The sequence below is a fragment of the Mirounga angustirostris genome, unplaced genomic scaffold (genome assembly GCF_029215605.1).
Source record: "Mirounga angustirostris isolate CCGP_5_RB_7025 unplaced genomic scaffold, mMirAng1.0.hap1 SCAF_6, whole genome shotgun sequence".
NCBI classification, from domain to species: domain Eukaryota; kingdom Metazoa; phylum Chordata; class Mammalia; order Carnivora; family Phocidae; genus Mirounga; species Mirounga angustirostris.
Genome location: NW_026991714.1, coordinates 117,632,595 through 117,650,002, shown reverse-complemented (window position 1 = coordinate 117,650,002; position 17,408 = coordinate 117,632,595). Strand labels below are relative to the sequence as shown.

At 39.8% G+C, this 17,408-nt stretch overlaps 1 protein-coding gene across 8 annotated transcripts in view; it reads right to left on the bottom strand.

Annotated features, from left to right (window-relative positions):
• Positions 1 to 365: 365 nt before the first annotated feature.
• Positions 366 to 17,408, bottom strand: part of ZNF239 (zinc finger protein 239) — a 29,103-nt gene continuing 12,060 nt past the window's right edge. For 4 of the 8 annotated variants that reach the window (XM_045878344.3, XM_064594998.1, XM_064594995.1 and 1 more), the window contains one exon: positions 9,652 to 11,481. In XM_045878344.3, coding sequence (XP_045734300.1) covers positions 9,999 to 11,222 — 1,224 coding nt within the window. In that variant the 5' untranslated portion in view covers positions 11,223 to 11,481 and the 3' untranslated portion in view covers positions 9,652 to 9,998. Of the gene's footprint in view, positions 514 to 3,052; positions 3,191 to 8,114; positions 8,200 to 9,651; positions 11,482 to 15,708; positions 15,742 to 17,408 lie in introns of those variants that run through there. The other 4 variants (XM_045878343.3, XM_064594996.1, XR_006791335.3 and 1 more) reach the window with 3 other exon arrangements.

Here is a 17,408-nt window from a genome sequence, read left to right as displayed (position 1 = left end):
TGTGGTGGTTAATGATAAAGCAGTTGGCATTTCGTTCAGTTTTTACAACCATTTGTTTAGTAGAGAAGAACTAGTCTTGGAGAGGTGATGATTCACCCGAGTTCACATAGCCAGCAGGTGAGGGGGTTGGGTTAAAGGCCAGATCTGTTGTTCAAATCTCTTGCTGCTAATAGGCCACTCTACCTGGAAACCAGCGTTGGGTTCCTTCACAGCCCCCAAGTGGCACACGTGCCTTGCTGGCTCTTGGGAGCCCTGGGGTCAGAGTCCATAATCGAGAATATGGGCCCCTCCCAACTTTCCCAGCTTGTGTGCCCAGCGGTTCATTGAGTCTGGGGAGCAACCTTCGGGAGAGTCAGATTGCGGGTCTTTTTTTTTTTTTTTTAATTTTTATTATGTTAATCACCATACATTACATCATTAGTTTTTGATAGATTGGGGGTCTTGTATGAAGATTCCAGTTAAATGATTTTGTCCTCTAGGCCTCAGTTCCATTTCCTTCGGAACAAAGCAATTCTAGGGAGATAAAAGGGAACGGCACAAATCAGAAACCCACCTAGAAGAAAACACCCCTCAGACCTTCCTTAGACCTTTCACCAGAGCTCTGAACAGAAGTGGAAGAAACCCCCAAAGAAACAGACTCTAGATTTCCAAGGCCAGAAGCCATTTTTGGTCTCCCGCCCTAAATGAGCACGCTTTCAGGTGTCACATCTGAAACTTTCACAGCTCTGTGACGGTGGAAGATCAAGACCAGGTTTCACCAAGAGAGGTGTGCTGCCTTAAGTGGTGAGTGAGGCAAGCTGCACAGAAATGTCACAGCTCTTTGGGCGGTTGGTCTGAGGAAATGACCACCAAGGAGGAAGTTTTATTTAACTCCCTACATGGCCTGTTTCTTTTGTTATCTTTTTTCGAAATCCTGAACTTGTATATGGTGTATAATCATGTTGTTAGTATCTAGATATTTTTTTATTCTTTTTTTATTCTGGACTTGGAATCACATCATGGTAGTGGTTTACGAGATTATTTCTGCCTCATTTGAAAGAAAACATGTGGAGCCTGAGAGGGTAAATGAATGTTACAGATCACTCCTTTGGTACTGATCAAGACAGAAGAGTTTCTTGGTTTCTCGATTCCCAAGCTGTCACCTTTGCACAGCAAAAACAAGTTTCTTATCAAAAGGTTATGAAATTGCAACTAATTTGGACAGATTAAAAAAAAAAATTAAAGCGCTGATTCTCTTTTTCAGAGTTTCTGTGAATTGTTCAACAATGTTTCCAGTATCACATTGGTAGGAAAACAGATAATACAGTCTCGGTATTTCTTTCTTTTTTTTTTTTTTTAAAGATTTTATTTATTTATTTATTTGAGAGAGAGAGAGAGAGAGAAACAGCATGAGAGGGGATAAGGTCAGAGGGAGAAGCAGGCTCCCCGCCAAGCCGGGAGCCCGATGCAGGACTTGATCCCAGGACTCCAGGATCATGACCTGAGCCGAAGGCAGTCGCTTAACCAACTGAGCCACCCAGGCGCCCCAGTCTCGGTATTTCTAACCACATCAGTTTAAAGAAAACTTTCTATATTAGTATCCTGAATGCATATGTTGGTTGTATTTTAAGTTTTTTTGTGTGTGCTTAAGTCATAGGCAAAATATTAATATAATCAATGGGATGTGTATGTTTATTTTCACCTACTCAAAAATTGCATATCTAAGCTCAATGTGATCTAGTTATTGATACATGCCATGTTGTTTAAACTGCTTCTTCTGTGGAGTATTTTGGAAAGGTGATTCCAGGGTGCCTGGGTGGCTCAGATGGTTGGGCCTTGCCTTCAGCTCAGGTCATGATACCAGGGTCCTGGGATGGAGCCCCGCATCAGGCTCCCTGCTCAGCGGGAAGCCTGCTTCTCCCTCTCCCGCTGCCTCTCCCCCTGCTCTTGCTTGCTTTCTCTCTCTATCTCTCTGTCTCAAATGAGTAAATAAAAAATCTTAAAAAAAAAAGTGAATCCAGGAGCTGCAAGGCAGGCCATATTTTTCCTGAATTCATTCTTCCTTCTTCTCCAGCTCTACCTTTATACTTCTCCATACTTTTCCAAAACCAGTAGAAAATGAACAGATCCCAGGTGAATTGTTTATTTCTTATTCCCGGTTTGTTTATAATGCCTTGTATGAGACTTTTAAGAGTTAGATTAAAACAGAAATACAGAAATTACAAATCAACAGGGAAAATATACAGTAGCAGATCAAGAACAGGATGATGTAATATATAGATATGTACAGGTTTTGTGATCTTACAGAGTTATCAAAGATGAGCTGCAGATTTATTTCTGATCTTTCTGACAGTCATGGAAAAATACACACATCTGTTATATGATTTACATTTTCCATAAAGAGAAACCATATTGATTGTTAATGGGGCATGAAAACTTCCTAGCTTTAAAGTCTAAAAAAAGTTCCTTTCTTGCACTCTGTATGGATGATGAAGTATGCAGCCTTCCAACAACTTCCCTAAAAGAAATTCAGCCTCTTTCATTGAGCGGTTCTTCAATGGGAACAGAGGTCTCTAGAGCTAAGGGAGAACTCAGTGAATATAGATTTTCAGAGAATCAAAATATTGTGTCTGGTACTATATGCTTTCCAGTATAGTAACCACTAGCCACATGTAGGTATTTCATTTAGAACAATTAAAATTTAGTTCCTAAGTCACATATCAACATTTTAAGTGCTTAGTTGTCACATGTGACTAGTGCCCACCAAATTGGACAGCAGTGCTCTAGACCATTTTCTGATGATCCTGTATGATCCAGGAATAAAATGTAGAGTATCTGGAGGAAGCAATCGAGTATATCTCCTTTACTGATTATTTCAGTAAGTGATTTTTTCCCCCATTAGGCTGTATTTATTGGTGTCACAGATAGTTCAGAGTTACACTCTTTGGCTTTCTTTTTTTAAAGATTTATTTTTTAATTTATTTGACAGAGCACAAACGGGGAGCGGCAGGCAGAGGGAGAGGGAGAAACAGGCTCCCCACAGAGCAGAGAGCCGGATTCGGGGCTAGATCCCAGGACCCCAGGATCAAGAGTCGCATCCTCTTCTGACTGAGCCATCCAGGTGCCCCCATACTCTTTGGCTTTTATGTCCATAATTCTGTTTCACATTTCAGACCATTCTTGCTTATTCCTTTCCAGTTGTCTGAATCTCCTATGGTAAAGGTCACAATGACCTAATTATAATAAAATGATGGCTGTTACCAGTGCCTTCTGTCTCTTGGACACTGTTGACTCTTCTCTCCTGAGAGTCTCTTGTTGGTTTCTCTGACATCACCCCAGTGGCCTGTGCCTTTGTCTAGATTTTCTATTTCATGGTGCTTTCTTTCATCCTTTTGCCCTTAAACATTATCATCCTCAGGAGCCTGTCCCAGTCTCTCTGCTTCTTGTTATTCTCATTGTCCCTCACAGACTCCATCCTCTCTGTGCTTATAGCTGAGGAGCACCTGTGGGACTCCAGAGTTTGTCTTTCCGGTGTATCTAGCTACTGGTCCCCTGTGTGTAACTTGTTTAAAAGCAACAGATCCATAATTATGAAGTACTCGTGTTTCTTTATTCTCTGTCCAATGTTTGTTGTAGCCATAGGTGTTGGAGCCTTCACTTTCCTCTGGTGTCCTTATTTTTGTCTCCCCTCTTGACTTTGAGATTCCTTAAGAACTCTGTGTCAGTGAGAGTCTGTGTCTTGTAGCTCTTTTAGCTATAATCTGTTGCTGTTATGCTGGAGTCCTCTTGGTGTGGTGATAAAGTGTGGAGGGAAAGCATTCTAAAATCTCATGATTAAATCTCAGTCTTTCAGTGGGCCTGTGTCCCTGGGCTGTGATTTTCACAAGTATTTCTTTTTTTTTTTTTTTTATAATTTTTTTAAAAAAATTTTTTATTTATTTGTGAGAGAGAGAATGAGAGACAGAGAGCATGAGAGGGAGGAGGGTCAGAGGGAGAAGCAGACTCCCTGCTGAGCAGGGAGCCCGATGCGGGACTCAATCCAGGGACTCCGGGATCATGACCTGAGCCGAAGGCAGTCGCTTAACCAACTGAGCCACCCAGGCGCCCTATTTCTTCTATTTCTTAAGGTGTGCTCCTCAGGCCCAACTCAGTTGCCCCAAACCCAGTGCAGGCTGGTACACGGTGCCTGCTGAGACTTATGGTGGTCCCTTCCTTTTTCTTTTCACTGCCTTGTTGTACTGGCTATGTCTGGGACAATGTTGGCTAGAAGAGGAGTAGACATCTTTGCCTTCTTCCCAGTTTTATGAGGAAACTGCTTTTTATTTTACCATTAAGTATGTCAGATGCAGTTTCTTCCATAGATGCCCTTTAGTAAATTGAGGATGATCCCTTTAATTCCTTATCAATTGAGAGTTTCTAATCATGAATGAGTGTTGATTTTTTTTCACATACTTTTTCTACATTTTAAAAAAGATAGATTTTCTTTTTTACTATGTTAGTATGATTAAATCCATTGATTCTGAATGCTAATGCAAACTTGCATTTCTAGAATAAACTCTATGATGTATTACCATCTTTTACAGATAGCAGTTTCTATTTGCTATTTTTTAAAAGATTTTTGCAAAAAGAAAAAAAATAAAAAAAATAAAAGATTTTTGCATCTGTTTATGAGAGATGTTGATTATGATTTTCTTTTCTTGTGAGGTCTTTTTCTGGCTTTGGTATGTGGGCAATGTTGGCTCATAAATGAGTTGTAAAGTATTTCTTCCTAGAAGAGTTTTTGTAGAATTGTTAATATGTCTCCCTTAAATGTTTGGTAGAATTCATTTGTGCCATCTGGGCCTGTACTTTTTCTGTGTGAGAAGGCTGTCAGCTACAAATTCAACTTATTAGGGCTATTCACGTTTTCTTTTTCTTAAATTTTTAAAAATATTATTTACTTATCTATTTATTTTAAGGATTTTATTTATTAGAGAGAGAGAAAGCATGAGCGGGGGCGGGGGGCGATGAGAGAGGGAGAAGACTCCCCGCTGAGCAGGAAGCCCAATACCACCTGATCCCAGGACCCCAAGATGATGACCTGAGCCAAAGGCAGACGCTTAACTGACTGAGCCACCCAGGTGCCCCTCCTTTTTCTTCTTGAGTGAGCTTTGGTAGTTTGTGCCTTTCAAGGACTTTTTACATTTCACTTAAGTTGTTGAATTTATTGGCAAAAGTTAAAATTCCACACTGCTTTGGCTAGATCCAACAATTTCAATATATTCATTCAGTTCAAAATCTTTTCAGACGAGATTGGGCACGTTCAGGGTGGTATGGGCATAGACTAGTTCAAAATATTTTTTCTTTTTTTTTTTTTTTTAAGATTTTATTTATTTATTTGAGAGAGAGGGAGAAGCAGACTTCCTGCTGAGCAGTGAGCCCAACATGGGGCTCAATCCCAGGACCCTGGGATCATGACCTGAGCTGAAGGCAGATGCTTAACCAACTGAGCCACCCAGGTGTCCTAGCTCAAAATATTTTCAAATTTTTCTTTTTACCTCCTCTTTAATTCAGGGCTTATTTAGGAAGGTGATTTAATTTCCAAATATTTGGGAATTCCTCAGATATCTTCCTGTTAGTGATTTCTAATTTAATTCTGTTCTGGTCATAGAACATCTTTGTATTGTTTTCATTCTTTTAAATCATTTGAAACTTGTTTTATAGCCCATAATATGTACACCGGAAAATAATGCATATTATGCTGTTGTTGGGTGGTGGTCTATAAATGTCATTTAATCAAGTTAGTTGATAGTATTATGTACTTTTTTTATTTTTTTTTTTAAAGATTTTTTATTTATTTATTTGAGAGAGAGAGAATGAGAGACAGAGAGCATGAGAGGGAGGAGGGTCAGAGGGAGAAGCAGGGAGCCCGATGTGGGACTCGATCCCGGGACTCCAGGATCATTTTTTAAATTAAAGATTTTATTTATTTATTTGAGAGAGAGAGCAGGAATGGAGAAGAAAGGGAGAAGCAGGCTCCCTATGAGCAGGGAGCCTGACATGGGGCTGGATCCCAGGACCCTGGGATCATGACCCCAGCCAAAGGCAGATGCTTAACTCTTAACTGATTTTCTATTTTTATTATCATTTAATTATTGAAATATCTATACTTGAAAACTTGCCTGTATTTATTTCAATTTTACTAGGTTGTTTTTTTTTTTTTAAAGTAGGCTCCATGCCCAACATGGGGCTTGAACTCACAACCCCGAGATGGAGAGTTGCATGCTCCACCAGCTGAGCCAGCCAGGTGCCCCCTGACTTTCAGTTTATATTTCAGGCATTTTGAAACTATAAGAGTAATGGAGCTAGAAGACGACTGCTTTACTGTTGGATTCTCAAATGCCAGAAATAGAGGTCTCTCTCTCAGAATCATTCAATTTCAGCAGAGAAGAAACTTCCATCTCTTGCTGAACGGTAAATCTCTGGTTGGCAAGTGCACAGGGGTTGGGGAGGAGGGCATGTGTGTATGGGATTAAGTGAATGTTCCATATACAACAGGCCATTAATTTCACTGCCTTCCCTTCATGTCTCACTCCTGTCTTCTACAGTATTAAGCATTTCTGAGCCTGGAGCCAAACTGGCTCCTTTTTGTCCTTACCTACTATAAATGGCACCTGCTTCTGCTCTGATACAATAGCCATCCTCCTTCACCTTTCAAATTTTTGTTGAGATTCCTTGTTTGTTGTGGTCTTTCTCCTATTCTCTTTATTACTGTGGTTTTAAAAATGTAAATTTTTTTTAGCATTTTAATGCTGTCCAGAGAGATGTTTAACAAAAAGCACATTTTCTAGTCCTTTCTCTGCTAGTCATTTTGCTTAGCTGACCAAACACTGACATGATATCTGTAGCCCTTGCTGATCAATTACCACATGCTCCTGTGTATTAGCTTTTTCCAGATCTACCTCTTGAACCTACTTGTTGTTCTCACCTGCTCTCAGGTACCAATCCAGTGCCAGTTTACTCTCACAACTACTTAGAGCATCTTGCTTTGAACTGTGCTTTCATTATCTAGGGTTCAGTGTTGCACCCCATGACCAGTTATGACCCTTTCTTATCAATGATGTACAAAGAGAAAGGCATAGGAGCTTCCATATTTCTTTCTCTCCCCTAACTCTGGCTAGGGCAGATGGTAGGAAGAATTAAAAGAATAGGGGTGCCTAGCTGGCTCAGTTAGTAGAGCGTGCAACTCTTGATTCCAGGGTTCTGAGTTCGAGCCCCACACTGAGTATAGAGATTACTAGAAATAAAATCTTAAAAAAAAAAGAATTAAATATATTCATTAGTATTTTGATTTTAAGATATTAAACAATTCATATAGAAAGGAAATAGCACTCACTGAATAGATATGAATTTTAAGATTTATAAAGTCTCGAGTAGTCAACAAATAATCTGTAAACTATATCTTTTGCTAAATTAGGGACAGGATTATCAGTTGGATATAATTGATGAATACTGAGGATATCCAAAGGTCTTTTTTCAAATCAAGTACTTGTAAAGTATCAAGCCTACTGCAACCCTTGAACTCTGAAAATTTTTTTTCAATAATCCTAAAACATCTTTTTAAAAAAATGTTCACATCTCTGAAATTGGGTACATTAAGAAAAGTGCTTTCTTTTTCACAATGGTTTCTTACTATCTGATGAAATGTGATATATCCCGTTGTTCCCCTGCATTTTCTTTTTTTTTTTTTTAAAGATTTTATTTATTTATTTGACAGAGAGAGACACAGCGAGAGAAGGAACACAAGCAGGGGGAGTGAGAGAGGGAGAAGCAGGCTCCACGCAGAGCAGGGAGCCCGATGTGGGACTCAATCCCAGGACCCTGGGATCATGACCTGAGCCGAAGGCAGTCGCTTAACCGACTGAGCCACCCAGGCGCCCCCCCCTCCCTGTATTTTCATGTACAAGTTCCTTTTTTCCACAACCTTCCTTCCCATAATCCGTAAAATGCTTCACAAGGACTCTGATCATATTTCAATTGTATTAAGGAAGGTAATGCTTAAAAGAAAACAGTAAAAGCTAAATATAGTTAAAAACATTGATATTGTAAGTTATGCATAAAAGGAAATTTGGAAAAACAGGCTGTTTTATAATCACCTGAGATCTGAACTTCAAACCTTCCCCCAGCTTCATCACACGCGGGTTCTTGTGATCTTATTTGGCTCCAAATCTCAGTGAGATCCTATACATCAGGAAATTAGAAGACATATGTGATGAAAAAGTCGAATCCAAAACAGATACTCAGGTATGATCCATGATGGTAGGAGGAATTAGAGGCATTCATTACTCTAGAGATGGTGAAACAGAGTCACATCATTTGTGATACTGCCTTAGGGTATCCAAATAACTGAAGGATATTATGGAATGCTAAAGGGCAGATGCTCAGTCACCACCCTAATCATTCCATATGGAATGCTTGCCCAGGGATGGAGTCAAATATTCTGGAACTCTCAAAGAAAGGCAAATGTCTTCAATCTCTCTCCTTCATTCCTTAATAGAAATTAGCTGTTTCCCCAAAATTAATGTACAATTTCCCTGTTATCTATGTCCAGGTAACTGTTTCAGGTTACATTGTCAGGATATATCAGTTACAACCCCACCTTCCCAAGCTAATAAATAAGGCATCCATATTTTCCCCACCATTTTTCATATATGGATACTAATTATTGGTGGAAAACTTGAATATCGAACACTGGGTAGCCTCCTAAGAAATGCTTGTGGAATCATTAACTATCAGAAAATGAGGGCTGCTATCAGGAGCTCCTCGTTGAACAGTAAATTCCAATTTAGTTATGTATGCAATCACTTTTCTACTCTCAACTGTTGCTTGAGTTTCTTGGGTTAACTTCTAGGGGATGAATGTGTAACTTGGTGAGGTGTCCTACCTTCACACCCCAAGTGAATATGTGACGCTGTGCATATTTTAGGCCTGATCATCCCAAACATACTCTCCAAATATGTTTTAAAATGTTTTTGTGTAGCTATTTTTATACAAAGTACTTTCAACCAAATATAATTTTATAAAGAAGTTATAGGTCTATAGTGAGGCCTAAAGATTTAGGCTGGGGATGCTGTGAATACAAGCGGCTTTTGGCCGCATATTAAAACAAGAGACAAGCCCAAAGAGAAAAATATTAGAAACTTTCTCTCCTGACTTCTTTGTTTTATATAGTATAGAACATGAGTGCTGAAAAAAAATTAATGAGGTATTGAGGAATTAAATACATTTAAATATATTTCAACTTCATTTGCTGTGTTTCAACATGGTATGTACCCTACTTGGCTTTAGTTTGGCAGCAGGGGGTCATCTGAAGTGGTGAAATCTGGAAAAACTTCAACAGACTAGCTGTACCCAGGAAAAATAACTATTTATGTTCCTGAGCTGCTTTCTTGAGGGGAGAAATGGGGGGGGGTTCAACATCCTATAGCACATGGGGTATACCAGACAAGTAGCTCTTCTCCACCTTCTTGTTTTGTGGCCACAGACTTGTATATTTTGCAATAAACACAACAGATTTCATGCCCATAATATCTCCAACCACTCCCTCGACCTAAAACTAACATGTGCAGTCATAGTTTAAAGAGGCTAATCAGGGCTGGAAGGAAATATGAAAAACACAAGGCACAAGATTTGAAGAGAAACCAGTTTCAATTTCTCAGAGAACATGAACAAAGGGAAACATGTTCTGCTTACACAAATATAAAGTTCTTGCACCTAAAAAAGCTGGGTAGGACATGTAGTTCTAATAACACTGGCTGAACTACAAAGTACAGACATTTCACTGTACCCATATGAGGAACCAGAAGTCAATTTATTGTATAGCATAACAAAGAGCTTGGTACTTAAATACTTTAAATGAATGAATGGTTTTCAGTGAGGGAACATAAATGAGTAACTTTTACTATCTCTCTCCTGAGAATATAAAAGAATGATGTCAAAAATATTTAAGTCTTTACAGTATGAGCATATGACTGAAGACCTTATTTAATGGGATCTTTCCTATGAACCCGCTGGTGGATGTGGAGGTTGGAGCTCTGGCTGAAGCCCTTCCCACACTTGCTGCACTCATAGGGCTTCTCTCCAGTATGCACTCTCTGATGGATGAGGAGTTTTGAGCTCTGGCTAAATCCCTTCCCACACTTGCCACAGTGATAGGGCTTCTCTCCAGTGTGGACTCTGAGATGGATGCGGAGATCAGAGCTCTGGCTGAAGCCCTTCCCACACTCATAGCACTGGAAAGGCTTCTCGCCTGTGTGTATGCAGCGGTGAATGTGAAGGTTCGAACTCTGACTGAAGCCCTTCCCACACTCCCCACACTTGTAGGGCCTCTCCCCAGTGTGGACTCGCTGGTGGATGTGCAGGTTGGAGCGCTGACTGAAACTCATACCGCACTCCCCACACTCATAGGGCTTCTCGCCAGTGTGCACTCGCTGGTGGATATGCAGTTTGGAGCTCTGACTAAAGCCCTTTCCACACCTGTCACATTTGTAAGGCTTCTCGCCTGTATGGACTGCGTGATGAATGAGCAGACTTGAACTCCGAGTGAAGCCTTTCCCACACTTGTCACACTTATAGGGTTTCTCATCCGTGTGGACTGCTCGATGGATGAGGAGACTGGAGCTCCTTGTGAAGCCTTTCCCACACTGCTCACATTTGTAGGGCTTTTCTTCTGTGTGGTGTCTTTGATGAAGTAGTAGTTCTGAGTGCTCACTGAAGTCCTTACCACACTGACTACATCTGTGTAATTCCTCTGCAGTGTGGATTTTCTCACATGAATGACTGTCTGAGCTGTTGTTACGTCTCTTCCCAAGGTTGTAATGGTTACAGGGTTTCTCCTCTGTATGAGCTCTCCGATGACTACGACTGACCACTCGTGATTTCCAACCACAAATGTCTTTGCAGGTACAGTCAAAGAGATCCAAAGACTCTTTCAATTGGCCATTTTGGCATTTTGCCTCACCACTGACCAATGGTGAGACCAGTTCTGTTACGTTAGATGTAAGTTTAACTTGAAGGTTCTCTGAACAATGGTCCATGGGAGGACTTTCTCCCCGTAAGACTTTTCTCTCAGTGCTTTCTTCAGTTACAGATAGACTTTTGCTTTTCTGAGGCTCCTGGGGCTCATTTTTACAGAACGTCACTGAGGAGTCCTGTGTGGCCATTTGGCTTGGGACTTTCAAAGACAAATATTCTTCATTTGCCATGTTTTTGTAATCATCACTTTGAAGAGTTACCACACTGCTCGTTTCTGGAAATATAGAAGATGCTTCTCCCTACTTCTGATAAGGGGAAAAATCTAGTTCAGGATTCCTGTACACGTCTCCTGGAAGATTCACAATATAATCCTGACTCGGTTATTGTACTGGCCATATCTTTAAAATTAGCCAGCAGAAAAGCCCCTATGTAATAGATCGCTAAGTCCTTTCTCTTGAAGATTCTCCATAGAATTTTCTTTCAAGTCTCCTAGGGAACAAAGAGAATTCAGTGATAAGAACACACAAAGAGTATATTTCAAAATTTTATTTTTTTAAAGATTTTATTTATTCATCAGAGAGGGAGAGAGAGAGCACAAGTAGGGGGAGGGGCAGAGGCAGAGGGAGAAGAAGGCTCCCTACTGAGCAGGGAGCCTGATGCAGAACTCCATCCCAGGACACTGGGATCATGACCTGAGCTGAAGGCAGACGCTTAGCCAACTGAGCCACCCAAGCGTCCCAGATTTCAAGATATTAGAACTGGATTGCCTAATGCCTGAAGATTTAGTAACTAGGAAAAAGTTCAGTCTTGTCCTTATAGTCATGTCCTTTGGGTTAATACCAGAAAGAGAAAGCTTAGCTGTATAAAACAGCTTATACACAAAATCTTGTCTTGGCTTTTAAGCATAGCCAGTAAAAGTGTTCTTTCCCTACCCTGCAGAGGCTATGAATCCCATGTCCTTGTCACAAATAACATTTCATTTCACTTTACTTCATTTTACTTTAAATTTGTATTTAATTGGTAACCCACTCTAATAGGTGCTGAGGATACAAAGAAGAAAATAGAAATTCTTTTGCTAAGCAAGCTAGAGCCTACTGGAAGAAAAAAAAAAAATCAACCGTGGTAACGCTCTAAGTGCAACAATAGATACATGCACAACGAGCCGTGGGAGCACAGAGTAGGGGCATTTGACCCAAATCTTGGGGAAGAATTCTGGGAACAAATATAAGGGAGAGAAAAAAAAGTGAAAATGTAGAGAAAATATGACACGCTCAGGAAAACTATATGCAACTTCTTGTGGAGGATATAAAACAGGTGACAGTGGTAAAGAACATGCCCTGGAGAAGAATGCAGGAGCCCAAACAAAGGGTTTGGCGAGTACTACTAAGGAGTTAGGGCTACAACCCTCAGGGATTTAAAGTTTAATGACTTCAGTGGAGAGTGAAATGCCTGACTTTGTGATTATAAACACCTTCAGAAATAACCAAGACTTTAGGTAGAACAACAACTGCTGCAGCAAATCAGAAACAAAGTGATAAGGATGGTTAAGAAGAGAAAGGGAGAGATTCATTCTAAATCATGTGATGACTGACTAAATGTGGAAGGAGGCACCCAGCATGATCCTCATGTTCCTTGCTTGAGTGACCAGGTATGAAAGTGTAAATGGTAAGACAGCCTGGAGTTGGGAAGAGGGGACCAATAAACACAAACTTTGACTTGGTTAATTTGTGGTGCTGGTGGAACATTCTTGAACTGTTCAGTAATATGGGTCTAGAACTCCGAGAGAGAACTGTGCTAGGAGTACAGATTTTAGACTTACTAGTATGTATGTCAGTCATAACAATTAGAACGAATATCTTAATATTACACTGAGATGACAAAAAAGTCCACAATAGTCTTGGAAAAATAGAAAGTTTGCAATCAGCAGGATAATGTTGAGGAACAGAAATGTTGAGGATAATGTTGAGGAGCAGAAAATGTTCAGGAACTCCTAGATGATAAAGAGCAGACGGATAAGAAATGATGGAGATACTAGGAAAAAAACCCCAAACACACAGCTCAAATCACATACAGAAGGCTTCCAAAAGACTAAGAGATCTTCTCAACAAGTCCTAGAAATTCAAATTCCAAACTCAGAAACAACAATTATAAAGTAAGAGAGGTTGATCTTGGAAACAGGTTTATTAATTCACATTAGGCCTTTCTTTCTCCCTCCCTCCCTTCCTTTCCTATTCATTCATTCATTCATTCATTCAAGTAATCTCTACACCCAATGTGGGGCTCAAACTCATGACCCCAAGATCAAGAGTCACATGCTCTTCCAGATGAGCCAGCCAGGTGCCCCTCATGTTAGGCATTTCTAATGGCTGGACCAGTTGTTGCCATTTGCAGCACCACTCTCCCAAACACCTTCCCTACAAAAACTGAAATACTGGGTGGCTAAGGGTAGTGGCCCCACATAAGCCTCAAGAACAAAATAAATGGCCAAAAGAAATGCCAAAGAAGGGGCGCCTGGGTGGCTCAGTCGTTAAGCATCTGCCTTTGGCTCGGGTCATGATCCCAGGGTCCTGGGATTGAGCCCCGCATCGGGCTCCCTGCTCAGAGGGAGGCCTGCTTCTCCCTCTCCCACTCCCCCTGCTTGTGTTCCCTCTCTCGCTGTGTCTCTCTCTCTCTGTCAAATAAGTAAATAAAATCTCCAAAAAAAAAAAAAAAGCCAAAGAAAGACTCCTAATGGTATTATTTGGGCTGGAGAGAATAGCAGAAGTTGAGGTAATACTGAACCTGCACAATGACAGCGTTGATAAAGTACAAAAAGAAGCAAGTGACTCCACATCTGCCCAGGATAAAGGCTCAAGGTAACCCCTGAAGTGGGATTTCTGACAAGGGAGATATCTCAGAGCTGGAGATTGAGAAGCGGGGGATGTCCCAGGTAACTTACTGGACTGAAAAGGCAACATCAAAAAGGTGGTTGTAGAAGCACCCCCCATGTGGATTCTTATAGCCACCTCAAGCCCAATCAGCAGAAGCCTCCTCTATTAAGAACAGCATGCACGCACCAAAGAGGGTCAAGCATCAGCTGAGGATGTATACTCCAGTATCATACTGTGAACATAAGACTTTTGAAAAAAACATATGAGACGATAAAAACAATATAAGCAGACCAAAAAAAAAGTAGAAAATGAACATAAATGAAGATTGGCATAAACTAAAGAAATAACAAACAGAGGAAACAGAATTTAAATGGTACCTAATTAAAATCCCAGAGAAATCTGAGAGGGTATCACATCTAGAAAAACAACATAATATAATAATAAAATATAAACACATTGCTAAGAAAAATAATCAGAATTCTTTTAAATTAATACAAGGATCGAAAAAGATGACAATTTTAAGAACTAAGACCTACCATGCCCATTTGAAGCACTCAGGCACTAGTTGGACAATCTCATGTAAGAGGAACTCCTAGGACATCTACACATGAGGAAACCCAAGGATGAAGAAATTAAGTAACTTGTGTCATGTCAGAGCTACTGTCAGGGAGGCTGATCTTAAGGTCTGCAGTCTAGAATGGGTCGAGTAGCAAAATTAACACATGGTTAAGTTGGAAGACTGAGGGGTCGAGTAGCAAAATTAACACATGGTTAAGTTGGAAGACTGAGGGGTCGAGTAGCAAAATTAACACATGGTTAAGTTGGAAGACTGAGGGGTCCTCCTTAGAATGTGGAATAAAAAGGACAGACAGATGGAAAGATAAAAGTAAAAGCCCATATTGTAGGAGTTCCATGAATATAATGAAGACAAAATGAAGGGAGGGAAATGATCAAAGCAGTAATAGATAAAAATGTTTCTTAGAATTCACAATTCACGGCTCACTGAATGCTTTAAGTTGTGTGGGAAACCTCTGGATTTCAAGGAAAAAAGAATTCCAGAAAATGCTAAAAGCATCCAGACAGAAATGGCAGGTTGTGTGCAAATAAATGAGCGTTATATTGACACTGAACTAACAATCAGTAATACTGGATACCTAAAGATAATTGAGCAATATCTTCCAATTTTGTAGAAAAAGTGATTGTGAAAAAGATGATACATGATACAAGAAATAGCAGTGAGCAAAGAAGTCAATAAAACAGTGAAGCTGAATCATTTGTTGCTACATAAAACAGTAATAATTAACCAAATTAACCCAAATGCTATAAAACAGTATGGGACGAAAATCACTCCAAATAAAATATATTTTAAAAAGCAAGCATTAGCTTTAGGAAAGGAAAAAAAAAAAAGGAAATATAATCATAGTACACTATTCGACCCTGCAGGGAACAAGAGTTACAAGGTCAAAGCAATGTAAGCATTAATCACTGATGTGACCCTGACATAAAATCTTGGGAGGATGCGCATGTTGGGGGAATTAATGTAAAAGGTCTAAATCCTCCTCTATGATGTAGAAAAGTCAATACAGTATAAAATATTGATCAACTGAAAAACAGTAGTATATTATAATAAGCTCAAACTGGACTGAGATACCATTTTCCACTTGTTACCCTGGCAAAAACCCAAAGCCTGAAGCCACACTGCTTGTGAGTGTAAATTCGTATCACCCTCCAAGAAGGACATCTATCAAAATCATAAATGTATGCACTCAGCATTCCAGCTTGCGGGTTTTATTTTTCAGATTTCCAGGCAGAGTTGTGAAATGATACTTGCACAAGATTTACTCACTGCAGATGACTTGTGACAGCAAATGACCATAACCTGGTAGAGAGGAGTTAGGGACACGATGAAAGGCTTATACTGTGCACCTTTTTATTTGTGTAGTATAACTTTAATAATTTAAAAACATTTAGTACATTTGGGAACTTTGTTTTCTTTGCTGCTTGCACATAATTTATTTTCTGCCTTTTCTCAGAATGTTCAAAATTTTCATTGTACATTTTTTCCAGCTTTATTTAGGTATAACTGACAAGTAATACCGTGTACCTTTTTATGCCTTTTTTTTTTTCCTTAAACCAATGTGAATGTATTTGTTCCTTAAAAAAAAAAGTAAGTTGCGGGGCACCTGGGTGGCTCAGTTGGTTAAGCATTTGACTTCAGCTCAGGTCATAATCTTGGGATCCCTGGGATCGAGCCCTCGTGTCAGGCTCTGTGCTCATCGGGGAGTCTGCTTCTCCCCCTGCTCGTGCTCTCTCTCTCTCAAAATCTTAAAAAAAAATTAGTAGCTGCCTAAATGTCTTATTTGGAAATATGAAGGCAAATACAATAAGGTACAGCTGAAGGGATTAAAACCAAGTGACTATGAGAAGCTACCCTGTGGCATAAGGAGCAGCAGAACAGGGAGACTGGCTTTTGTAATAAGACTTTTGATACAACTGGTTTTACCTAGGTGAATGTATTATTTTGTTCACAAAGTTTAAAAGTAATGGCAAAAAGAAAAAGGAAAAAGAAAAACTGCAGTTTGGAACGTTAAGTCATGTGCTGGGCCAAAGTTATTAAATGGTCGAAGGACACTGCCTCAACATCCTTGCTGTACAATGCTTGGGAATGACTGCAAAAATGGCAGGTCTATGAAAGTCAGTGGGGGAGACACTGTATTAATGGTAGTTTTTTTTTTTTTTTTTTTTTTTAAAGATTTTATTTATTTGAGAGAGAAGGAGAGCACAAGCAGGGGAGGGTCAGAGGGAGAGGGAGAAGCAGGCTCCTGGCTGAGCAGGGAGCCCGACGTGGGGCTTGATCCCAGGACCCTGAGATCATGACCTGAGCCGAAGGCAGACATTTAACCGACTAAGCCACCCAGGCGCCCCAATGGTAGGTTTTATAAATAGTTATGAAACCTTGTGATACTAGTTTTTAAAAAATATTTAAAATAAAGAATGAATATTTATATCAGAAGAAAATGCTGATGTAATGAGACAAGGGGTCCTTTTACAGGGAGTATTTATGTCATAACAGAGATCTCTAAGACATACTGCATAAGATTGCCAGTTGAAAAATACAGTATAATCTCATTAAATTTTAACACATATTTGTAATATACACACCTATGTATGGAGTACATAAAAAGATACACAAACTATTATTAGTGATATCATTTCACAATACTTCTGTGTTGATTCTTTTAAATTTTTATATCTTACCTGCATTATAAAATGTTGGACAACCACGTTCAATTTTTTATCAATTAAAAATGAAAACCTAGGGGCACCTGGGTGGCTCAGGGATCGAGTCCCGCATCGGGCTCCCTGCTCCACGGGAAGCCTGCTTCTCCCTCTCCCACTCCCCCTGCATGTATTCCCTCTCTCGCTGTGTCCCTGTCAAATAAATAAATAAAATCTTAAAAAAAACAAAAATGGAAACCTAGCGCCAAGCTTGAAACCGGAAGCACATCCTACTTCATTTTTGCCCCACTGCAAACCACTTTCTAC